The sequence below is a fragment of the Carex rostrata genome, chromosome 32 (assembly GCF_964058835.1).
Source record: "Carex rostrata chromosome 32, lpCarRost1.2, whole genome shotgun sequence".
Taxonomy (NCBI): domain Eukaryota; kingdom Viridiplantae; phylum Streptophyta; class Magnoliopsida; order Poales; family Cyperaceae; genus Carex; species Carex rostrata.
Window position 1 is genome coordinate 402,139 of NC_135949.1, and position 25,557 is coordinate 427,695.

Consider the following 25,557-nt stretch of genomic DNA (forward strand, 5'->3'; position numbering starts at 1 on the left):
CCGAGGTCTCTGATGAGTTGGACTGTTTTCAAAAGGTTACTTCGATCATATACTATTATTAATTATATGGGCTAAAAAATTCATTTACAACTATATATGTGGACTGAAATTAAGAAACCTATATATATATATATATATAGCTCAATTGCTTAATCTCTATTTTCCTCTCATGCTCTAAATTGAAACACGTACTAACATCCACCAAATATACAAAGTATATATATATATATTTAATTTTGTCATTACACAGCCATGCACTGCAGTAATTAGTTCCATATTTTTTACCATTTCAGAATTAGATTTGCACTCCAATAATAAATTTCTATATATGTTATTATTCCACAAATAGATTTGCACAAGTCAATTTTATCATTCCACAAATAGCTAGATTTGCATATTATAAATATAATGCTGTAAACTCCCCGGAAACAAATAAACATAATCGATTTCAAGTTTAATTTCAACCGTAATCAATCTTCAAACAACAAGTTTTCAGCCATAATCAAACAAGACGAAAATGGAAGGTTTCATTAATTATCTCCCGGAGGGCTGTCTTTATGAAGTGATGCGTCGCACCTCGCCGGATGGTGCTCACAATTTTTCGCTCACCTCCACTAGCTTCCGATCAATGGCGGACTCCGACTTCTTGTGGAAACATTTTCTCCCATCAGATTATGCCACCATTCTATCTCGGACCGTTGATCCGGTCGTGTTCACCTCTAAGAAGGATCTCTTCTTCCAGCTTTCCAACCGCCATGTGCTCATCGATGGAGGCAAAATGGTACTTAATTTTATTTGATTTTCTTTGACATGCAAAAATTAATATATACTTGTCAAATATGTGCTTTCTAATTAAATAATGATTGATTGTTTACTTTTGTCCATAGAGTTTTGGACTCGATAGAGGCAATGGAGCCAAATGCTACATGCTATCGACAAGCATGTTAGACATAGATTTTGCTGATGCTCCTCATTTTTATTGGAGGCGCATATCTCTTGACAATTCAAGGTATAATTTTATTTGAATATGGAAAAGTAGTTTTTTTTTTTTTGTGATGAAGAAAGAAAGGTATATCTTTTATAGAATTTATCTTATTGGAGAAGTCATTTTTAACAACTTTTAAGTTGCATGAATTTAGTGCATAGTACTGAGTTAGAAATTATAAATAATCTTCTAAATTCGTAAATATAGTATGATATATTTCGAAAGTTTATTAGGGATCTATTTGGATATTATAAAGTTTACGAATTTATTCGGGTATATTTCCAATATGGGTAATATAAGGTTTGCGAATTTATTAGGGGAATGAATCATAAGAAATACCGATATCATTTATAAAATTTGTAAAATCCGCTAATATTATAATAAATATCGAATCTGTAGGATTTTGAACTTCTTTAATTCGTAACATATATTATTGTATTAGTATAAATTAATATAAACTAAGTTTTTTGGAAATAGTCGAAATGATGGAGATTAAGGTTACACTTGTTATTTGATATTGTAATATGACATTATTCGATAGTAATTAAAAAAAAATATTTCTCATCAATTTGACAAAATAAAACCACTTTATTTTTCCTTTTTTTTTCACAGTAGCACAAAATTATTTTCTAATAGTAATCTAAGACTTGAAAATGGTAAATTACATAAGTCTTGTTTTAAATCAAAATATCACATCACATACATTCATAATAATATACTAATTAAAATATATGGTTTGCGACAATATCTTTAAATTATTTAGTTCTAAATTTTTTTTATGTCAAATTTTGCTCACATCACTTTACTTTTTTTGGGATTTTTTTACTATTCTTTTAGATTTATTAAAAATCATTGTTTTTTCAGACAAATCTAGACCATAAAAAATGATTTTCAATAAATCTAAAATATAGTAAAATTTGGTCTCCAAACACATATATGAATATAGCGAACAAGATGAACAGTTTGGATCAGTTATTTGGACTTTGAATCCGGTGATTTATAGTCCAATATACAAAAATGACTATATATTGCAATGTATATAGTTTTTCAATATTGCTTTTGTTAATTTTTTTTTCGTACTAGTAAATTTGGTCTAATGATGCAAATTCTTAAATATTTAACTTTATTTATGCATGAAAACTCAATTGAATAAATAGGTTCGCTGAAGTGGCGGAGCCAATATTTCATTGTCAGTTAGGCATTCGTGGAAAGATTGATTGCAAAGCACTTTCTCCCAAAACAAAATATGCCGCATATTTAGTGTACAAGTTCACTAAAATATTGGATGACCAATATTATCACCATCCAGTCGGCCAGATAAGGCAACACACGTTTGTGACCGTTGGTAAAAATATTACCAAAAACATAGTGTATCTCGAGCCGGATTATGGTAAATATGTGAGTAAAATATTTAATGAATGGAAGATCGCACATGAGAATCCGGAATTTGACACAATGGGAACAATATCGGCTAAGGAAAGAGCTGACGGATGGATGGAAGTGGAATTAGGAGAATTTTTTATTGAAAAGGATGAAGACGGAGAAGTGCAGATTAAATTGGAAGAGGATGATCCGCAGGGATTAAAAACGGGAATAGTAATACAAGGAATAGATATCCGACCGAAATATTAGAAATTTTATATTTATAATTTTGTGTTGTTCTTAGTATTATTATTATTACTATTATTATTATTAATTATTTATTTGATATTTATAATGTTGTGTTGTCGTGAGTTTGAGACATTGATATTTATAGCAAAGTTAATATGGAATTATTTTCAATTGCATGGTGAAGTTTATCTGATTTTGTTTATGGTGACAAATTTTGTCATTTCAATTGACAAGCACCTTTAATTTATTGGGAAGTTTAATAATGAATTATTGTCATACTAACACAGAATGCCAGCTCACAGAATCATTGTGATACTAATCCATTTCGGAACACTATTAAATCTTACGATGCATAACTTAAAAACCACAAAAGGAAATTCTGAGCAAGAAGTGCAAGCCACAAATGAGCTTCCTGCGTTATCTCTCTGATCAAAATGGTGGCATGTTATTAATTGCAAGAGAACAGATGCCAGTTTGGTCCAATATGCATGCTTGAATATGATCTGTAGCCATAATATATATATATTCATCTGGCAGTCTCTTCATGAGTGCAAGATTTCAAGATGATCACTTGTCATATGCAGTATATATACATTTGAAACCTTGACAGAATCTGAGACGTACACGAGAATCTTACTTCGGTAACCTTGACACGATGCAAACAAAACAAAATGTGCAGCAGACTAGAATACACAAAGTGTTAAAATTACAGAACAATTAAAACACAGAAGACTTGAGATATTCCGTGGCATTGCCTGGAGTTGAGGCTTATTCAATGGTACATATATAATTAATACCTTAAATTGGAGATGGCTTTAGGCTTTTGTCCTTAATTTGCTTCAGCTCCTTTTGAATTCATGTTCAAGGCGTAAATTTAGTACAATCGGTGGTGCATTAATCATTATGGCATATATAGAATTTCCAGGTCCTGTTGAATTGGGGATGTTCACACTCGTTTCCCCGAGGTGATGATTCAATCTATCTTAAAACACAACTTCACTAGGATCCAATGGTTCATGTACAAGTTGAATAGTTTCAAGAGAAAAATTGCAGTTGTCAGCTTTTGTTTCCACAAGTTTACATCGAAATTTTTATTAATAGGAAATTTATTAAATAAATATCCATAATGAAGTACGAATCTGAGTTTTTTCGAGATATAGGAAAAATTTGATAGTTAATCATGTCCTCTGGCTATTATAGACTATCATGGTCAAGATTAGCATAAATCTCCGGACTTGCCATTATTCTATCTCGGACTGTTGATCCGGTCGTTTTGACCTCCAAAAAAGATCTCTTCTTCAAACTCTCTGAAAGCCATGTGCTCATTGATGGAGGCAAAATGGTATTTTTCTCTTTCTTTTAATTAGTTCGTTGAAACTAATTATAATATCTTTGCCGAATATATATGTAGTTTCTAATGAAAAATAATTGAGTCTGAATTTGTCGGTAGAGTTTTGGACTGAAAAGATAAAGTGCAGCGAAATGCTAGCTACATGATATCTATCTACAAGGTTACTAATTAAAGATAGATTTGGCAGATGCGCCTCGTTTCGATTGGAGGCGAATTTAATTCTCACCCTACAATAGCTCAAGTGAGCTTAATTATATATATAAAGTTTGATTTACATACTCTGTACAGTAAGTATAAATACATATATATATAGCAAGCAAACACCAAGCACATAATTAAGCTATATATCTACAAGGTTACTCTAACAGTGATTCTCCCAGTGTTTGACATATATATATCCATCACCATCTCATTGGCTCACTCCTATCTTTACAATGGACTAAACACTTGTCTTGATTATCGATCGTAAACATGGTACGTATAAAATAATTTAAATCGATAGTTGACATGTAACTAATTCTATTGAATAAATAGGTTCCCGTTCCGGGAGGTGGCAGTGCGGATATTTCCAAGCAGATTAATTGGGCATCGTCGGCAAGACTAATTCTAAAATGCTCAAAGCTCTCATTATTAAAATTAGAAATTGTTGTTGATGGATTGTTGGGTTTTGTTTATATTATTTTATTATATTATAAAACATGGTCGTACATTAATTGAGCCCAGGCCCATACAATTAAAATAAAATAAACTTCCCTCTATTTATTTTTCTGCAGGCCCAAGATTAATATTGGCCCAGGTGCCCATTCGGGATGGCGCAGAGGGCCAGTATTATTTCTGCTTTGAGATTCGTTCCAAGTTAAAAGAACATTTCTGAACCGTCCGTTTCAATTGTACTCGGTCGGCTAAACTGAGGCCTGATGAGAGGAGTGGACAATTGCAAATTTGGAAAACCCTCAAAAAGAAAAAAGAGAGAAAAAACAACAAGGAAAAACCCTCAAAAAGGAGGAAAAGGAAAGGAATTGCGCGAAGAGATTCCGCAAACAAATCAAATCTAATTGAGCGAAGAGAAGAGAAGAACCGCCGCTGCGTGAAGAGAAAGAACCGCCGCCTCCGCTCCGCCAGTCGCCCAGCCCGCCTGTTAGCCTGTACCCGCCGCTGCCGCTAACCCTAGCCGCCCGCCTCTACTGCTGTTCGGTAAATCAAATTCCGAAATTTTTTGTTAATCTGATTCAGTTTTGCTTAGACTTGAATTTCTTGTTAATTTGACAATTAAATGATTAGAATTGATTTTTAATCTGATTCAGTTCCGAAATTTCTTGTTAATTCAGTCTGATTCGGTCTACTTATTGGGTTATTGGGTTTTTGCTAATTCAGTTGGTTAGCATTAGAATTAGCGTTAGAATTGGGTTATTGGGTTTTTAGAATTAGCATTAGCATTAGAATTAGCATTAGAATTGAGTTACTGTCTACTTCTTGGGTTATTGGGTTTTTACTGTCTACTCTTGGTTAGCATTAGAATTGCTTAGACTCTTGGTTATCATTTACCATTTGCTTACTGTCTAAAGCAAATAAAATTTACAACTATTTATATTAGTTATGCTTGCCTACCCTTGATTGAATTCCTAGCTTCGCCACTGAGAAGCAACAATGGCGCAGAAGAAAGGAGGCAAGAGCGGCACCTCCGACGATCCGGAGGAGCTCACCCGGACGCCGCTCCAGGCCATACTACTCGCCGACACCTTCAATTTGAAGTTCCGCCCGATCACCCTCGAGCGCCCCAAGGCAATCTCCTCTCTCTGTCTCTGTCTGTTAATGTTGTACTTTTCAATTAGGGAGGTTAGGACAAAATAGCTTTCTTTAGCAGCATTGCTTGGCGAGATAATTTAATTTAATATATTTTTTTTCACTTATGTCAATTTCCTTTTGCAGCATTGCATGTCTTTAAGCCTTTTAAGTAAGCAGATGTACAGTTATTAAACTAAACTTGTGTTCTGCCAGATGATTAAAAAAATAAAAAAACTACATGGTTTTATTCTACTCAATCTAATAATAAAAAAGCTAAATACTTATGGTAGTGTCAAACTCATTTGAACCTCTTCCACAGGTACAGATGTACCTTTAATGTGTCTGGTTCTGGTAAAGAAATTGCAATTTTAGGTTTTAAATAAGCTATATATTACCCAAATCTTCTACTCACCCTAAACCCCCCAAAATTGACAGTCACATAAAAGCGGAGAAAACAATGGGGGAAATATTATGCATAAGCAAGAAACTCCTCTCAGCCTCTCACATAGGCACTGTTGTCAGTTTTCTTGGTGTAGAAATTGAGTTGTGAGGCTCAACTAACCCAAATAACCTTAAAACCCAATCATTGTAAAAAATACCGATACATAACTGAGTAATCAGGATTATACAGACGATTCCAATTATTCATGTCAAAACTGCCTGATCACTTAACTCCAGGTGTTGTTGCCATTGGTTAACACTCCAATGATAGACTACACATTGGCATGGCTGGAGTCTGTTGGGGCGGAGGAGGTGTTCCTCTTTTGCTGTGCACATGCTGAGCAGGTGAAGGAGTACATAAGCAAGTCACACTGGGGCCAGAGCCGTGCCAGCTTCTCCATCACCACCATTGAATCCAACTTCTCTATTAGTGCTGGCGATGCCCTGCGTTTCATCGAGGGAAAAAATGTGGTACGTTTCTTCCTTTACTATACAACTTTTTCAGAAAAAAATAGCGTTTTGACTTGTGTTGTTTTTGCCATTGGAGATTATATTTGTTGTATTTTATTCTGTAATTATTTGCATGTCGATTTATCCGGATGTGCAGAAATGACCTTGAGCAGATAGAAAAATAAGGAGTGGGTTTCAGTAGAGTAGGGGATGATGTCCAGCTATCTACTATTATCGTAACTTTGGTTAAAAAATGGGTATACGTAGTGGAAAGACACGAGTTTCAATGGCATGTAAAGGGCAGCCCATACTGACCTGCCCTTAACAAACTAAATCAACTTATTTTTTCATTTTTAAACTTTCTGTTTGTTTTCTTTGTATTTTTTTTTTCTGTTAGACGAGTCTCACGCATTAAGTTTTGTCAAATAAACTAATACAATGAGATACCCAAAATAGTTAATGCTGGACAACCTCATATAACTCATATAACATATTCATTTCTTTTGTGAAGATAAGAGGGGACTTCATTCTAATAACAGGCGACACAATAAGCAACATGAACCTTACAGAGGCGCTCCAGGCTCACAAGGACAGGAGGAAGAAGGATCCGGATACAGTTATGACTATGTTTGTCAAGAGATCCAAGCCAATGCCTCTAACCCATCAGACCCGCCTCGGAAATGACGAGATAGTGACAGCCATTGATCCTGAGACAAAGCAACTTTTATTCTATGAAGATCGATTTGACAGCTCTAAGCAAGCAGTGACACTCGATAAGTCGTTGCTTGCTGATAATCCATCCCTCTATCTACGAACTGACTTGGAGGTATACATTCCTTTTTTCCTTAAGCAAAATACTGCACGGGAGTGTACTTCTCAGTGTACTTGTTATATCTAGGTTGATTTTGTTCAATATGCACCTTTACAAAAAACAAGAAGCACCCTGTATTCCTCTTGTACATGAGTCTTCATTACCAGGATGATGTAATATTAATACAATGGTATTCTATTCCTACTGACATGACCAATCTAGTACAATCATTTCCCTAAAAAGGTGGAGTATACCTACGACAAGTTTGTGGTGCCATAGGTTACCTTTATTTTTCTTCTACAATGTTATTTAACAATCTGAAGTTGAAGCAAGGTTCTGAACTGCTCATCATATTTTATGTTGCAAGATCTACATCAAGTTCTCCATACTTGCACATAATTTATATGTTTTCTGAACCATATTGTATAAGATCAATTGCTCTTGATTTTCATTTATTTCTTTTTGAAGATCATTGTCAAAGCAACACTTTCAGTCATTGTAGGCTGAGAAATTTTTTTATCTGAATTTTTTTAGGATTGCTATATAGATATATGCTCACCTGAGGTGCTAACAATCTTCGTGGATAATTTCGACTATCAACATCTCCGCCGTCACTTTGTTAAGGGATTACTTCATGATGATGTAAAGACCTTTCCCTCAACCTTCTTTTTATCTTTCAATATATTGGGTTTAAAGTTTTAAGGTGAATCCCAATGAAGTAATCATCATCAACAACAACAACAACAATAACAATAACAACCAAGCCTTTAGTTCCAAACATGTTGGGGTAGGCTAGCCAACGAAGTAATCATCACTCGTAATTATTTATTATTATTATTATTATTATTGTTGTTGTTGTTGTTGTTGTTGTTGTTATTTTCAGAACTTATGTTACTTTATATGTGTGATCTCTTTTAATAATGAATGGTGTACTGAAATGGGTTGGTTTCATATAAATAGTACCAGTACTTGTACCTGTTAAAACCCATACCAGTAAGGTGGTTAGGGAACAATCACATTTTCTGATAGTATTAGCTGACTCATTTTGATCACCTCAACTTAATCACGAGTAGCTCAACCATGTGTGTCATTTTTTTTTGGATGCGTTTGCTTATCATGTGATGATACTTTCAGATTATGGGAAAAAAGATATATACGCATGAGATTGATTCAAGCTATACTGCACGTGTAGACAATTACAGGAGCTATGACACCATAAGCAAGGACATAATTCAGCGATGGTCTTTTCCTTTGGTACCAGATGTGTTATATACTGGTAATCGCTCACAAATGAGATTACACAGGGAAGGCATATATAAAGCCCCAGGTGAGTTTAAGTATCACATAAAAGAGATATTGGTAGTTAATTGCCCTACATTTGGGTTTTGGTGAGTTTCACTTGGGCTAGAAATGGTAAAAAAATTATAAATTGGCCATTTCTGGGGGTGGGGTGATTCCTAGTACTGTTTTCATTAAAGTGTGAAATTATTAAAAAGTAGTTGACACCAGTATAGTGCTACTCCATGGGACTGTAGTCTTATAGCAAGTGCTGTATGGCAATTTTTATTTATCTTTTTCCATCTAAAGGTTGATGTAAAGTAAAATTGATGATCTTTTCAGACATCAGTTTATCTCCTTCGGCAAGCATTGGTGCATTCAGTGCAATTGGCAGTGGTACAACCATTGGAGACAACAGTTCAGTGTCAAACTCAGTTATTGGTGAGTTGTGCACTATTGGCCGAAATGTCTCCATTGACGGTTGTTATATCTGGGATAATGTGACAATTGAAGATGGCTGTCGACTGAGCAATTCAATTGTCTGTGATGGTGTCCATCTACGTGCCGGTGCTGCTCTCGAGCCCGGTGTGATACTGTCATTTAAGGTACTTTATAGTATTTTGTTGATGTTGTAGGAGTTTGGCTTTATAATGGGGAAGGTGTTGCCCGTCGACTTGTGAAAAAAAAAAAAAAAAATGAGAGACCTTTTGTTTGCATAGATATTGGATCAAATTGCAATTGAAACAATGCTGGCACCACTGGATGGACAGCATGTGATCTTTTCATCATTGAAATTAGCACCAAAAATTTGTATTAGAGACATACAAGATACAACCTCAATATAGGCATTAGAATTGTGCAAAAATTGAGTGATCTGGTTTATAGTGTTAATGTGCCAATGTATCTTTTATTTCACTCCTGATGTATGTATTCTCAGTATTTTTTTATGAAATTTCTATCACATTCACAGTTATCTGTTTTCAGTGTTCTTCTTTCTCATCTGACATTTTATAAAACATGCGTGTAGTGATATCTAACCAACAAATAAGATTTCTCAGGTTGAAGTAGGTCAGAAGAAAACAATCCCAGCCTACTCCAAGGTGTCACTGCTTCCTCAACCAGGGAAGCAAGACAGTGATGAGGAGCTTGAATATGCAGATACCGACAGTGGTGTTATTGATAACCCATGTAACATTTTTATCTTATTCACATAATGGTTTTTTTTTTTTTTTTTTCTGATATCCTGGTAGAAAAGTTAGCTTGTGTTTGCAAATATTTAACATGATTTTATTCATGCAGCCATTGCTAATATTAGCCCTGCAAATGCCGAACATGATCATGCTTCATTTGATACCGAACAGTCAGGATTGTCAGAAGTACCACCCCCTCCTCTACTAGGATATTTCGACTTTTTTAGTTGCACAATGATTTTAATTTCTTATTCTTTTCAGATTCGTAACCACGATTGTTAATTTTGTCACCTTTTTATGTAGGATGGTCTATCTGGGGTTGGTTACATATGGACAAGTTGTGAAACTGGAAATGAAGAGGAATGGAGGTACTCTGTGGCCCCAATTCCAGCGGAGAAACTAAACGAATTCTATGCTAAGATGCTTGATGAAGATGAAACGTCATCGGATGAAGAACAAACTGGCATAGCAAATTCTGGGGAGCTTTTTTCTGAGACTAGGAGCACCAATTTTGATGATAGCGACGGTGAATACAAAGGAGATGTTGCGAAGTTTGATAAAGAGGTATGTACATCTATCTAATAGCTTTTTATTTGTTGCATGTGTGAATTTGCATACTTCCCATACCAAGGACTTCATGGTCTTTTTTATTTCTTTCTTATTTTTTTTTGCTTGTTTTCTCAGGTTGAGGAAACATTTGAGAGAGCTCTTGGTGGGGTGGCTGAGGAAAATGTGCAATTGGAAATCAATTCACTCAGGTGTGCTTATTTAATCAATTGATCATTAGTTTGTGTTTTGTATAGGTTGATGTTATGTTTGATCTGGTATCCAAATTTTGTGCTCTTTTGGTTTTCTAGCCGAGCTTTAATCATAAGTTTTCCCCCAAGAGAGCTTAGTAAATCATTGTAAATTGACTTTTTAATGTACATATATTGTACTTAGTAAATTGACTTCATTAATATGAACAAGATGGCTGCTTATATAATATTATGAAAAGTACATAATATAGAGAAGAATTAATACAACAACAGTTGACATAAATATATATATATATATATATATTTTTTTTTTGTTTCAGGTTGTCATTCAATGTATCACATGCGGAGTGTGCAGGAGCAGTGTTCCAATCTGTAATTAAGAGTGCCCTTGTTGCTTCCAACTCAAAATGTAATCTTCATAAAATATTATGCTAAATAGACACATTCAATACTTCAAAAATTGCACAATGAAGTAAAATGATAATTCCTGCTTAATGTGCATCTAATATCGGAAAAGTCCCCCTTATCCTCTTTTCTTTGCTATAAATGTTCAGCCAACTTGCTAAAGGCAACCATTGATGCAATTGAGAAATCAAAGCGGCTGTTGAAGTATTTCATAACAAATGTGGATGAGGAGGTAAAGTTTTGTAGATTCATCTATGCTTAATGTTTAAGTGATCTGTACTAGTGTGAAATAAGCATGATGCTGTAGAATTTTCTGGATTATTTTATTTGAAAATAATAATATTACACTGTTTAGATATATAATTGATTTCTGTTTGGGAAAACAAGCATTCACAAGTAAATGTCCAAGGAACTTCCCCATTCAATTTCAGTCTGTGGACATGTATTTGCTTGCAGCTCATATTTGATGTTATTTTATTTAATTTAGAAAGAGAGATTATATGGAATTTTTTGATGCATTCTATAATTGTAACATATTTTATCTAATATTTTTCCTGCGAGCAAAGGATTTAACCTTTGTGCATAACAAAAAAAAAGGAGAGAGAAAATGACATGGCACAATTGCTGCTACTTTGGTACTGTGTTTTACTGCTGCAATGCTGCTAAAAATTTAATTCAACTGAAGATTACTCGCATATTTGTTGTGCAGATAGAAGTCATATTGAAGTTTGAGGAGATGTGCATGGAGACTGCCAGAGAATTTTCTCCTATATTCTCCTCGGTATCTATTTCTTTCTTTCTATTCTTTTTCATTCTTTCCAGCATATGCTATTCCCTTTGCCTCAGAGCCTTTTGTGTATTTACAGATTGTTCTTGCATGTAAAAGATTTGATGTTTACTTTTATGAAAATAACAACTTATATTTTGAACCTTCTTTGTGGTATTTTAACTATGTTGAATATAAACTTTGTCATAATGATTCTATTTCTGATTTAAATACGTTTGTGTGATCAAACATAACAAATTTGAAGTACTCTGGTTTAACAGTATATGGTCAAAGTCTGATGGATCTTATCAAACTTGAGAAATCTTGTAAACTGATATTTTGAAATTTTAGATTGTCAAAATTTCTGTGCTAAGTCTCTAATCCTGCACATGCTGTGTACTGGTACAGTCATGCATGGTACATACTAATTTAGTTTGATTTGACAGGTTTTGCATCAGCTATATGACAAGGAAGTAATAACTGAGGATGCCATTCTTAAATGGGAGTCAGAAAAGGCTGAGGCTGATGAGTCTGACAAGGTCTTCGTCAAGCAGTCAGAAGCTTTTCTAAAGGTATTCTCTAACCTCAAGTTATGTTAATTTTGGGTATCTTTGCAAATTTTACCCAGTTTATCCCAATTTGCAAATGACTTCCATAGCAAGCTTCTTTAAGATGTTTAGATTGTTGCTAGGAAAGTTGCATACTTGTCTATTGTAACAATTTAAACCTGTAATGCACCTGTTCTTACCAAATATCCTAATTTAATTATTATATTCAAAAGAACTGTGATCTGATGTAAAAAAAGAAAAAAGAAAAAAAAAAGATGAGTGAGATATTAGGTTTCTAATGGTGAAGAAGCAAAACACAAAAAGGTATTGTATAGTGCCACCTTGACCTGCCATTAATATTCGGTACTTCATGCTTGGTTTAATTGTCAGTTCTAAGCTATTATGACCATTTAATCGAAAATAATTTGATTTTGAATGTGAATGGGCGCAGTGGCTCAAAGAAGCTCCAGAAGAGGATGATGAAGATGAGTGATGCTACATTTTTAAGCCAATTTTGGAATTTAAGGCTTAAAAATTTTTTTGCTTAGAAAATGTGGGATGAGGGACCAAATTATTTATGTATTATAAATAATATTGTTAATTACTTTATATTCAGTGTGATTTATTTGAGAAGTTAGCTTGCCTCAATTAGGCTCGTCTTTTTTTTTTCCCATTTATTTTGGTTTTGTGGGCTTGTGAATGTGTTTGTCTTTGCTTTTTGAGTTTGTGCTGGTTTTTCCCCATACTTCCACTTTTCTGTTGAAACCAAACCATTATTTTCACTTGGTGATTGGTTTGTTTCGCCACATCAATCTCATTTCATAATATTGCACCTCATATAGTCACTCAGAACTGGATTGTTTGTATGGCATAATGGGATTCAAACATGTGGCAACATTACAGCAAATGGGTTGAACTTATTATTTTGATTCGGTAACACCAATTATTAAGGTAATATAAATAAACTAATGGAACTAACCATAAGCAACTTAATTGATAGTGATGAAATTTTTCCAAAAAGGAAACTCTCTTAGTGGAGGCAAAAATGGTTGGTTAGTGGTTAGGCGATTGTAAAAGGTATGATCACAAAAAAAAAAAAAAAACTGTTAGTGCCTTCTTAAAAAAAACATTTGAAACGATCAATTTCAAGCTTGAAGATGTCTGCATGCAAGAGGAGAAAATATTTAAAATTAGTCTGTTATGAAAATAAAAAATATATTTATAGGAAACATTTACATGTTGACATTTATTCATAGAAGACATTAAACGTAAAAAATAATGTATAAATAAACAATACAAGAAAGGGAAAATTCAAGGATGGTGATAATATTTGGCAGATATTTTGGGTGATCAAAATCATTACTCCATCTTTTGAGGCGTCAAAAAGCCCTAACACTATTTAAAATTTAAAATTCATGGATTTCTCTTATAGCAACGCGAGTAAGCAAAGTTGAAGAGAGAGTGTGGAGATCAGACGTGTTACTCGCGTGGATTGCGTAGATATGTCATTTATCTTATATCAAAAAGGTCTTTGATAGCTCCTTTCTTGCTGTTACTTTTCTTAAAAAGAAAAGTTGCTTAATTGATTATCCTTCAATTCAAAAGCACTGCCCCAAAATTTAAAGGCGGGCGGACTCTAAAATGGTACTTTTCTGATTCCTTGCTGTTACTATATTAACTAACATAAAATTTAGATTGAAAATGTTTTTATTATGTCTCTATTTTTTAATTTTTAACAACAAAACTTTTAAAATTATATGTCAAAATAAACCCGTTAGATGTGGTTTATATTAATTTTTTTTCTCCATATACACATAAAAATTTATTACTTTTTGTTTTCGTTTTTGTGTGAATCAATAAGTTGAAAAATGATAAGCCTCAATTATATATACTTTCGGTTAGGGTTTTACCTCTAAAACTGCACCAAATCCCTTGTATTTTAGTTTAGTTTAGTATAGAATATACGGAAGAATCAAATTATTGCCTTTACCTTTTTTAAATTGCAGAAATCGAGAAAAATGAGCAATTCTGCGGGTGTTTGTACAACCCATAGGAATTTTGCGTGGGCCACACAAAATATATTCAAACCGAAAAATAAAATTCGAAATTTATCAAGTTTTCTCCTTTGAAGACAGAGAGTTGTGCGGGTCTTCGTGCGGCCTTAAGGAATTTTGTGCGGACTGCACAAAATCCTTCATGATTTCCAGCCGATTCTCCATTTTGTGCAGGCTGCAGGAAAATTGTACTGGCTGCAAAGAATTTGTGAAGGCCGCATAAGAGGCCACACCAATGCCAATCTGGTCTGATTTCGCGATATCTCCTCAGATTTGCTTCCAGATTTTGGGAAATTGTTTCCCAAGACACGAAAATAACTATATATTGGCAGGAAGACAGCAGGGAAAGAGATCTTTGAACTTACCTTTTATTCTACACATCTTTTTGTTAGGTTTTGACTGTTTAAACCCTTTAATTAGCTTAAGATGCGGAAAGACCATAAAATAAAAATTTTACTTCTAACTTAAGCCAAGAATTAAACGAGGTCTGTCAGGAAACATTCCAAGGCGGTTCACCTTCCGTATTCCTTTGACATCAAAACCCAATTTAATCATTTTACATATCTACTCCATAATTGATTTCTAAAACTTTAATCTACTTACCAATTAAATAGATTAATATAACATTTATACCTTGTTTCCAAATTCCAATTGTAATGCAGACCAAGCGAGAAGAGCGACTCAGGGAATGACTCGTCTTGGAGCATCAGACGACTGATGCCTCTATTGGTTATCCACCAGGACCAACCGGAGAGCGGTTTATTTCTTTTGTCAGAAATACGGTAAACCGCGGGATTCTACAAAATACTATTCACCAAGAAAAGAAAAAAAATACGTAAACACAAATTTGCAGTTATTTAGATTCACTAATAAGCAAATATGAAATACTGCAAAATTCGGAAAAATACTATTCACTAATCCCGAAAATATACTTCTCAACAACCCGCAAGATTATACGTGGATTATGTATAACATCCTTTTCTAAACTGAAACACTATTTGGGAGAGAAACCGAGAAAGAGAGAAAATACCAATCCGATTCGACACGAAAAGATACGAGTGAATTAGTGATTTCTCTCTCTACACCCCATGCCTTTATATAGGCCATAGAGTCGGTTGCCTAATTACCAAAATACCCCATGAATAGTAAGGAGGTTCTAAAGTGAAAAGACCAAAATGCCCTTGGTTGGATAAGGATGATGACATGTCATGTGGATAAGGATGATAACATGTCATGCGGGTAAGGATGACATGCGAAAATACCAAAATGCGATTGTTGTTTCGGTAACTTTTATACAATGTACCATGTACGTTTATAAATTAACCGTTATTTTTGCTTGTCATCTCATATGACATTTATAATTTAATTATATCACGTATAATTAATTATAACCATCTTATTATTAATCATAATAAATTTATAATTAATCAATAAGATTCTCCGAGTAGCTCCTATACGGTGTGACCCAATAGGATCTGTGTTATGTTGGTAATAGAGTTAAAACTGTTCTAACTTCTATAATCATAGGAGGCACCTAGAAGAATGCACTATGATCATCTAATTATACAGATGATGCTGTACTGTACAATACAATGATCCAGTAAACTATTTTACTCGTATTAATTCTTTCGTCTCATAGCTATCAGATCAGTTTCAAGGTAGGTATGTGTCATACTTGCAAACTTAATATTTTCTTGATCTTGAGCAGATTATCAAATATAATTACTCTTGTAATTATACCGCTAGCAGATAATCTTACTCTACCAAGGGGCCCAGTGATGCTATAACTCGTATAGAGATACGAGGGACAATAGTACTTTCGGTAAACTATCACTACCTTAGCTAAGCTATGTATACCGAAGAGCTACCGTTATGACTGCGTTTTACCGACAGCGTTAGATAACAATCACACATACGCATCTTTTAGTAGGAAAGATGAATACCTCATACTTTAGAACTTAACACTGAATGAAAACATTAATGACATGTACACAATTCTATTTAATGTTTCATTCGAGGTCTGTCAAATACCATGTTCCTGGAACATGTATCTATGTGATTAAAATGACATCTCTTGTCAAATGATTTGTAAATTAAACTTAGCCATCTTTTAATCCATATACTAACCTTGTAATGGTTAATTAGTATTACTGCTAATTACCTCGGTCAGAGACTTTTAAGAATATATATCATCTATATTATGAAGTTTCACAATTCCAGTTATTGACTCTAGTCAGTAAAAGAAATGATTCATAAATGCAATAATACTCAGAGCAATAAAATGACAGTTTATTAATCACTCAATTCATGAACAAAGCTTTATATGATAAATTATCATATTACTGACTTCTAGATTATTACAAGCTAACACTTTTTATATTTTTCTATCTTCTCCGCGTGATTGAAGGAGATTGGAGCAAAGGATTAAAGTCTTTCTTGAGCGAGAAAAGGTGAAGACAAGGATCAGCAAGCGAGGAGATTGATGTACTATATTATCTTTCTTGTTTTTCTCAGTTTTTATCATGTTTACTCTTGTATTTTTTTTGAATGTTAGCTCACCAATGAGAGGCTAGATTTCTTTTCTAGGGACTTAGGCTTTAAACATGAACTTGTGTTAAAATCTATCTTAGTTGGATATTTTTCTTTATGATGATTGTTCGCTTGTATGTTTATTCTTGCTGATTTTATAATTCATGTTCTTGTATGATTTGTGTGCTTGTTAATTAGCGTCCAGCTTAGGCTTAACAAACTTAAGGTGCTAGGATCAAATAATTGATAGTACCAAATTATATACATGAATAACCTTAGGATTAAGATTATAAATGATCAAATCTATTTCTTAGTCCGGAATCATAAGAAACAAATGTTGAATTGAGGTGAAGAACTTAATCGTGAAGCCTCGTATTTGATTGGGACCCCTAGAATTGAACCAAATATTAGTATGAAGAATCGTGAAATATTGATATTTAGGGATAAACTAGGGTAACATGCGCTTATGGTGTAGATAGCTAGGGTAAAAGACTTAATCGTGAAATCCAAATTATCTAGGCATGCCATTAATTTACGAAAGTGACCATTTTTTATATTTAAGGCTTAGAAACCCCATAATTGCAAACATGAATTTAGAAACCAACATTTAAGTGTTGATTTGGAAATCCCATATTTAAGTGTTGATTTGGCCAAGTGATTGTATGCTGAAAGCCTCTAGACTTCTATCTCATTAAACCATAAAACTCTTTTTATTTGTTTGTTTTATTAAATTGTTTTATTTATATTCAACTCTCACTTTGGGTATTGAACCCACAAAATTAATTTTCAAACACCCCCCCCATTTACTTTTATTGCACTATTTTAGAATTAATTAATTTAGTAAAAAATAATATTTTCCGTTGTCTTTGGATCGATACCTTTATTACTACAAGGATATGTTGTATGATTACAACTGACCTACTATTGTATACTAAGGTTTATAAATTTAAAAGTGATTGTATTCAATTGATCCAATAATCCTATACCTACAGTACACAGCAAAAAATTAACATCCAGAATTTATTCATATCAATGTATTTTTTGTAAGCTCTTGATACTGATCAAAACACAGTCAAAATGTTGTGATCTATTATATGTGCATAGATAAAGTGATATTAAAAATCTAACAGTTTTATTTTAATATTTGAGTTTTAAATATGAAGTTATTAATATTTAAAAAATAAAGACATGGGCACAAAAAACAAAAGTATTGGAACCCTCCTCAATATATAATATGTGGTAGTTCAAATTTGAATTTAAATTTTGACTGCTACAAAGTAAAATTCTAATTAACCACTAAATTTTAAGCACACATTTTAAGGATGATGAATTATATAATCACTTTAAAAAAAAACAATTCATTTAAATTACAATATAAATGATTAAAAAATTAAAATAATGAAAGTGACCAAGTACATCTGGCTTGGCTATAGATTCGGCTGCGAATAGGCCTACATTAAGCAAGGGAGATTGCTGGCATTCATGATTTATATGGTTAATTTTTTTTTTTGTAGGCTTATTTCTTTCTCTATTTTTTTTCGTTTAATTAATTTTATGTGTTTATTTTGGATCGGGTCAGGTGGGAATCCGGTTATTAATTTTATCAGCTTGTCGCATGTGTCATGTCAGAGATGATCTGGATCAATAAATTTTGAGCTCTTTTGAATCTTAGGTAGGGTATGTTTATTGGATTCAGTTTGTCAGATTTAGTGCTGTTCCTATTTTCTGATCTCGAATATTTTTTTCTCAGTTTCCATAACAAAATAAAAGTCAATTTTATTAGATACTTTTAGAAACCCCTAGAAATTTTAACTATAATTGGAGTCCCATAAGTATTACAAGAAGAATATATATATATATATATATAGAGTACGGCTAACGCGCTTCCTCTAGCATATGGGCCGAAATGCTTTCAGTGGAAAGTTGAAATTTCAAAATCCAAAAAGTCGATCTGAACCGTTCATCTTCTTCTCCATATTAATATCTGCTTGGAGACCAAATTTTACATTTTTCTGAAATTTTTTACTATTTATTAAGCCATTTTGAAAATCACTGATCCAACGGTGGCTTACCAAACAGTAAAAATCAGAAGCTACCGTTGGATCAGCGATTTTCAAAATGGCTTAATAAATAGTAAAAAATTTCAGAAAAATGTAAAATTTGGTCTCCAAGCAGATATTAATATGGAGAAGAAGATGAATGGTTCAGATCGACTTTTTGGATTTTGAAATTTCAACTTTCTACCGGAAGCATTTCGGCCCATATGCTAGAGGAAGCGCGTTAGCCGTACTCTATATATATATATATATATATATCAATTTGATTATTTTGATTATTTTATACCATTTATATTACGTATGATAAATATATAAAACTATCAATTAGTATGTTTCAAATTTCAATAGTGTACAATTTTTAAAATAATGTTTTGACCTTTTTAATTTTGTTCTCTTCTAACAATTTATTAAAATCAGTCGGTAAGATGTCAACAATAAATAGAATTCATAACCACATAATTCCAGAAAATGCCAGAACAGACCAATCGCATTAATTAAAGAAAAGGAATAGCATTAATTGGATGAATACCAGACACACTGTTGATACTTAGCTAGTAAGGTTTTGTACCTTTCCTTAAATATTGTTTGCAAGGAAAAGGGATTACTTTGATTTATTTATTTATTTGAAGGGACAAAAAAGAGAGGCTCCGGTCCTGCTCTCTTACTTTTTCTCCTGTTTTAATTCCCCCATTCCGGCTTTTGAGCATTTGACATCTCCATTGCTACATAATAAAGGAAGGCTGGACGTCTCCATTTTATTTTAAATGGAGGAAAAGACAGCTGTTATCGTCATGCTAGCTGCTATTTATATCCCTTCCGCCGTCATGCGATCTACGTCAATTGCAAATCTTCAACTGCAACTGTCAGAAAAGAAAGGGAAACAAACAAACGAGACGAATTGAAAATGAAGGAAGGCTCATTGCTCTCTCTCTCTCCGATTGATTCTCTCCCGGAGGAGTGCGTTTCTCACGTGATCTCTCTCACCACTCCACGTGACGCTTGCATCTTGTCCCTCGCCTCTCCTGGCTTCCGCTCAGCGGTGGATTCTGACGCCACGTGGCAACAATTTCTTCCATCGGATTGTTTCTCCATTTTGTCTCGTGCTGTTGATCCCGTCGTATTCTGTTCCAAGAAGGATCTCTTCATCAAGCTTAGCGATCGCCATGTGCTCATTGACGGGGGCAAAATGGTAAGCAATTACCTAATTTGATGAATTAATTAATACGTGATTTTGTAATGATTGTTACTTACTTGAATTGATTTGTGATCGATGTATTACTATTAGAGCTTCGGATTAGAAAAATCCACTGGAGCAAAATGCTACATGATATCTGCGAGAGCGCTGGAGATTGCTTTCATAGATTCCATTCCTTCCTACTGGCTCTGGACTTCTCTCCCTGATTCCAGGTACATTCATTAATTTTTGTTCATTTCCAATTTAATTACAATCTGCAAATTAGATTGTATTGTTTGTAGAGATATATAGCATATCATATATAGTAGTTAATTAGGAAGAACAGTAAAATGTGCCATTATGAATATTATGCATTGTAATATATATCACCAATGATATATATCTAAAAAGAAAAGAGAACTAGAGATGCGTCATTATTGATTGATTGTTTCACATTTCACTCACTTTTTAAGTTTTATCTATCATTGTACAATTAATGCACTGGTAATTATGCATATGCATGCTCGCTAACTCAGTGCCTATTTCAAAAATATATTACACACGTAGGTTTGCTGAGGTAGCGGAGCTAATAGAGATATGTTGGTTAGATATTGTGGGCAAGATCGATTGTAAAGCGCTCTCTCCTAAAACAAGATATGGTGCATATCTCGTCTACAAGTTGACGGAGACATCATGCGGTCTTGGTTGTCCGCTCGGAAAAGTGAAGCAACAGGCATCAGTGATTGTCGGTAAGCATGTGAGCACAAGTCATGTGTGCCTCCAAACATTCCATGAAATGCACACGGGAAAAAGGTTTAGGAAATGGCGGGTGCCGCATGAGACGGTAGAAATTAGCAATGGCGGTGCAGTAACACCAAAGGAGAGAAGCGATGGGTGGAAGGAGGTGGAGATGGGAGAATTTTACACTGAAAATTATGGAGAAGATGATCATGGAGAGGTAGAAATGAGATTAAGAGAGGTTGATGGCCAATATTGGAAAAGCGGACTAATTGTACAAGGCATTGAGATTAGACCTAAGCATTAATTCATTACTACTTAATTATTATTAATTGCTCAAAGTCTGAGGCCTTCATTTTTTTCAAATATTAAGTACGCAAATGGATGATCAAATCCGAAATGCACAACTATAAAATGTCATTGATGTCTTGTTATTGTAAGAAAAATGAAAAATACAACTGTCTATTAATTGATTTAACCGATTTATATTAGAATCCGAGCCAATCTGGATCAATTTGAAAATTCAAGGACTGTTTTGAGATCCTTACGTACGTGCTTCAAATTTTGATCGAGTTGGCTTAGAGGATCTCAACTCCTTATTATATTATTCGGTTTTAAGTTGTAAACAAATATCAATCCCTCAGTTGTATATATATATTAGCTAGAGAGGGTCGTCAAACAAATTATGTTTAATGCCTCATTTGTTAGGGTTTTCAAGTACAGGCTAAAAATAAGAGATTGAAATTTATGAGGAAATTTAATTGTATTTCTTGATTTCATTTTTAGATAGAATACAAATGATATAATTTATGGGAGCACCTAGCTATCCCCCTGTAACAATCTCCCATTTTATCCCCCAGTTATTAACTACAATAATTACTAACTACTTAGGAAGACCACTTACTATTTGGGGACCACATAATATTTAAAAGATTTTACAACTGGCGCGCGCTAGTATTCATCTATAATGCATCAAGTATTCATCTATAACACATCAAGTATTCATACCTAATATCATAGTTCGAAAAATCGGTCGATTCCGAGTCAAATCGGCCGATTCAACTCGGAATTGGGCTGGATCGAGTAGATTTTTGCCCGATTCTCAAGTTTGTGCGATTTTTTTCAAAAAAATCGGATGAACAGTGATCGAATCGGCCGATTTTCCAATTTTCGGTCCGATTTACACCGATTCAAACGATTTAAAGCAAAAAAATTTCAATTTGACTAACCTCTGTGCCGATTCAGAGAAAATCACGCCATTTGAATCCACCTCTGTGCCGATTCAGAGAAGAAGAAGGCAGCCCGAAAGGGAGAGAAGGCGCGCAGGAGGAGAAGGCACCGAAGACGCGCCATTTGAGCTTGATTTTTCGAACCATGGTGAGAAGGCGCTGATTTTTGCCACCGTGGTGAGAAGGGGGAGAAGAAGTGAAGAACACCGAAGTCGTGCAGGAGGAGAAGAACACCGAAGACGTGAGAAGGGTGTTTGATATTTGGCATTTTTTTAAATCGGCCCTTGATGTTTTTCTTATTCAGAACTTAATATGTATATATCTTTTTTTTAGTGAAAGACCCTCATTCTTTTTTTTTTTAATGAAAGGCCCTCAACAGTAGCATGACTAGTGTTCATTTTGTTTTTTCTTGCATGTGATGCTCATTATATTATGCATGTGACTTACTAGAGTTCTTCTGATGAAAATTTAGTGAGTATTAACAATAAAAACAAATACATTATTAACAATAAAAACAAACACATGTGACTCAGCCACTTCCAGGTTTCTCTTTATAAATGGTTTTATTGGCAGCCACTTCCAGGTGCTAATTACAAGTGCTCTCATTCAGGTGCTCTCAGTTCTGGTTGCGCTACTAATTCAGGTGCTCTCATTTTTTTTTATGCTACTGATGAAAAAAAATCAGCAATTTTCCATTTAATTGTATTTTTTTTCTGCAACCTCTTATAATTTTTATATATTATAAATTATGATAATTTTCTGTCGATTGTTCTGAAAATTACTTGTCAATAGCTAATAATAATTAATTAATTTTGTTCTCCATAATTTTTTTAACACTAGGATCATAGACATAATAATTAATTAATTTATAATATCTTGTTATTTAATTTAGATATGGCTGATAGAGGCAAATCGACATGTAGAGTAGAAGATATTGGTTGGGAACACTTTGAAGCAGTTGATGCTAATAAACAAAGGGTAAAATGTAAGTGGTGTCATAGAATCATTTCCGGTGGAATTTATAGAGGAAAACAACATTTGGGTGGGATAAAGGGTAATGTTATGATATGTACTCAAGTCCCAAAAGAAATTCAAGCTCAATTTAATCAATATGTTCGAGGAAAAAAACTAGAAAAACAAAGAACAAGGGCACGACAAGAAATAATAGCAGATGAGTTGACAAGAGTCCCAGAAAATTTATCGGATGAGGATGTCTCGGATCCCGAACTTCATAGGGCTCTAAGAGAAAGTAGAGAGTCTCACAGAGTTGAACAATTTCAACGTAGGGGGGGCGAAGGATCTTCTAGAGCAGAGTTAGGGCGCTTTGCTTCTATGCGTGCGCCTGAAGGGTTTGGTGGTCGTAATAAGAGACTGTTGAATGTAGGGATCGAGACGGCTAATAGGCAACCTATGGTCGATGATTATTTACACTCAAAACAAACAAGTCGACAATCCAAAATTTCTAATGTTGTGCTAAGGGCTATAAAAGATGCAAAACAATATTTAGGTCGAGCGTGGACAAAGTTCTTTGTTCATGATGGTATCCCTGCACATGTTGCGGATAGTGCCTACTTTAAAAAGGCTATTGAAGCAACACAGGAATAACTGGGGTCTGTGCACCAAAGTCATATGAGATTTATAATAAATATCTACCAATGGAGGTTGGGGAAATTGAAAATCACATAAAAAACTTTCATAGCCACTGGGATGATTTTGGTTGTACCATAATGTGTGATGGATTGACCTCTAATAATAAAAGAAATATTATTAATTTTTTGGTTTATTGTACCGAAGGAACGGTATTTTTGAAATCTGTTGATGCAACGAATAATTACAAAAGTGCAAATTACATTTGCAGTTTGATTGAAGAAGTTGGTGCCACTCGTGTTGTCCAAGTAGTGTCCGACAATGGGGCAAATTTTAAGAAAGCAGGAAGCCTTCTCATGGATCATTACAGCCACATATTTTGGACACCATGTGCCGCCCACTGTATTGATCTCATGTTAGAAGATATTGGTAACACTGATGAAATAAAAGATGTTGTTCAAAAGGCACAAAATTTTACAAATTTTATATATAATCATCAGTGGGCTCTTAATTTGATGCATGAAGCTACCAACAATCGGGAGTTGCTTAGACCCGGTATCACACGCTTTGCAACAAATTTCATTACTTTACAAAGCATATACACATTTAAGGATGCACTTGTACAGATGGGTCTAAAGTCAAATTGGATTGAACAAGTTCGAAAGTTGAAAACAAAGAAGGACAAAGAAGGTGCTGAAAATGTGAGAGATCTTTTGCTCAATGAAAGATATTGGATTTCTGTTGCTGAGACAATTCAACTATTTGAGCCACTAGTTAAAGTGTTACGAATGGTGGATTGCGATGACAAAGTCGAAATGGGTTTTTTATATGAAGCAATGGATCGTGCGAAAGATCAAATAAAAAAGAGTATTGGTGCAAGACGCAGCAAACAATGGTGGAAAATAATTGATAAAGATGGGAAAAAACACTTCACCGAGATATACATGCAGCAGGTAAAATATTTATTTAAAATAATAAGCTATTTTATATTTTTTTTATTAATACTTATGTAATATCATTAACTTTTCAGGATATTTTCTCAATCTGCGATTCCAATTCTCACAAGCAGTTCAAAATGACACTGAAGTATTGAGAGGCCTTAGAAATGTCATTGCAAGATTACAACCTGATTTGGCTAAACAAATTAGCGCAGAAAGAGAGGTAAATTATTATTGTGCAAACTTTATTGATATGGAATATTCACTATTATTAATCTCTAATATTTATATATTATGAGAATAAATTTATTTGCAGGCTGAACGGTATCGTAGAAGATTAGGAACATTTTCTACCGAGAAAATGTTAACAGCAGCAAAACAGTGCCCTCCGGCTGAATGGTGGAATATCTATGGATGAGAAGAATGTCCAAATTTAGCAACTATTGCCATTCGAATTTTAAGCCAAACGGTCTCTTCCTCACATTGTGAGAGAAATTGGTCCACATTCGCTTTGATCCATACAAAAACAAGAAATCGTTTGAAAATGAACCGGCTTATGCATCTTGTTTTTTGCCACTACAACATGCGCCTAAGAGAAAGACAACTGAGACGAACATATGATCATGATTTGAATCAGATAATTGATCTTGATCAAATATTTCATGAAGATGATCCGCTTCAAACTTGGATCAGGTAATGGAATTTTTTTTATATACATTAAAACTGGTGAAACAAATAGTTAATTAATTTTAATCATTATTTTAATATCAGAGAAGAAGACGTTGTTCTTGATGATAGAGACAATGAGTGGCTAGATGATGTCTCTGATGATGAGGGCAATAATAACAATTCAAAGAGTGACAGTGGTGGTA

General features: G+C 33.9%; 3 protein-coding genes and 1 pseudogene across 6 annotated transcripts; all 4 read left to right on the plus strand.

Annotated features, from left to right (window-relative positions):
• The first annotated feature begins 628 nt into the window (after positions 1–628).
• Positions 629–2,617, plus strand: LOC144547745 (F-box protein PP2-B1-like). Its single transcript, XM_078296444.1, has 3 exons — positions 629–781; positions 888–1,009; positions 2,143–2,617. The coding sequence occupies exons 1-3, from the start codon at positions 629–631 to the stop codon at positions 2,615–2,617; spliced, it is 750 nt and encodes a 249-aa protein (XP_078152570.1).
• A 2,384-nt stretch (positions 2,618–5,001) lies between these two features.
• LOC144547842 (Trimeric LpxA-like enzyme) lies at positions 5,002–13,027 on the plus strand. Of its 3 annotated transcripts, none has more exons than XM_078296524.1 (16): positions 5,002–5,141; positions 5,542–5,729; positions 6,411–6,644; positions 7,135–7,449; positions 7,969–8,076; positions 8,569–8,761; positions 9,055–9,317; positions 9,771–9,900; positions 10,012–10,088; positions 10,206–10,466; positions 10,587–10,660; positions 10,981–11,069; positions 11,215–11,297; positions 11,775–11,846; positions 12,278–12,403; positions 12,831–13,027. In XM_078296524.1, exons 2-16 carry the CDS (start codon positions 5,595–5,597, stop codon positions 12,870–12,872), a joined length of 2,202 nt encoding a protein of 733 aa, XP_078152650.1. In that variant the 5' UTR covers positions 5,002–5,141; positions 5,542–5,594; the 3' UTR covers positions 12,873–13,027. The 3 variants fall into 3 exon arrangements, with proteins under 3 accessions (XP_078152650.1, XP_078152649.1, XP_078152651.1); XM_078296523.1 differs by having other exon boundaries at positions 5,574–5,729; XM_078296525.1 differs by having other exon boundaries at positions 5,103–5,141; positions 5,590–5,729.
• Positions 13,028–19,923: 6,896 nt separating this feature from the next.
• LOC144547746 (putative F-box protein PP2-B12 pseudogene) lies at positions 19,924–21,261 on the plus strand (annotated as a pseudogene). The gene is made up of 3 exons (XR_013509147.1): positions 19,924–20,208; positions 20,305–20,426; positions 20,761–21,261. The product of XR_013509147.1 is annotated as a putative F-box protein PP2-B12 pseudogene (transcript).
• A 2,554-nt stretch (positions 21,262–23,815) lies between these two features.
• LOC144547747 (uncharacterized) lies at positions 23,816–25,254 on the plus strand. Its single transcript, XM_078296445.1, has 3 exons — positions 23,816–24,700; positions 24,778–24,908; positions 25,002–25,254. Exons 1-2 carry the CDS (start codon positions 23,816–23,818, stop codon positions 24,838–24,840), a joined length of 948 nt encoding a protein of 315 aa, XP_078152571.1. The 3' UTR covers positions 24,841–24,908; positions 25,002–25,254.
• Positions 25,255–25,557: the final 303 nt, after the last annotated feature.

Excerpts from the sequence above, each read along its gene's own strand:
- LOC144547745 (XM_078296444.1), top strand. The coding sequence starts at position 629 with ATGGCGGACTCCGACTTCTTGTGGAAACATTTTCTCCCATCAGATTAT. Across the intron at positions 782-887 it reads TCATCGATGGAGGCAAAATG|AGTTTTGGACTCGATAGAGG; the intron begins GTACTTAATTTT and ends TTTTGTCCATAG. Across the intron at positions 1,010-2,142 it reads ATATCTCTTGACAATTCAAG|GTTCGCTGAAGTGGCGGAGC; the intron begins GTATAATTTTAT and ends TTGAATAAATAG.
- LOC144547842 (XM_078296524.1), top strand. The coding sequence starts at position 5,595 with ATGGCGCAGAAGAAAGGAGGCAAGAGCGGCACCTCCGACGATCCGGAG. Across the intron at positions 5,730-6,410 it reads TCACCCTCGAGCGCCCCAAG|GTGTTGTTGCCATTGGTTAA; the intron begins GCAATCTCCTCT and ends ACTTAACTCCAG. Across the intron at positions 8,762-9,054 it reads AGGCATATATAAAGCCCCAG|ACATCAGTTTATCTCCTTCG; the intron begins GTGAGTTTAAGT and ends TGATCTTTTCAG.
- LOC144547747 (XM_078296445.1), top strand. The coding sequence starts at position 23,816 with ATGGAGGTTGGGGAAATTGAAAATCACATAAAAAACTTTCATAGCCAC. Across the intron at positions 24,701-24,777 it reads CCGAGATATACATGCAGCAG|GATATTTTCTCAATCTGCGA; the intron begins GTAAAATATTTA and ends TTAACTTTTCAG.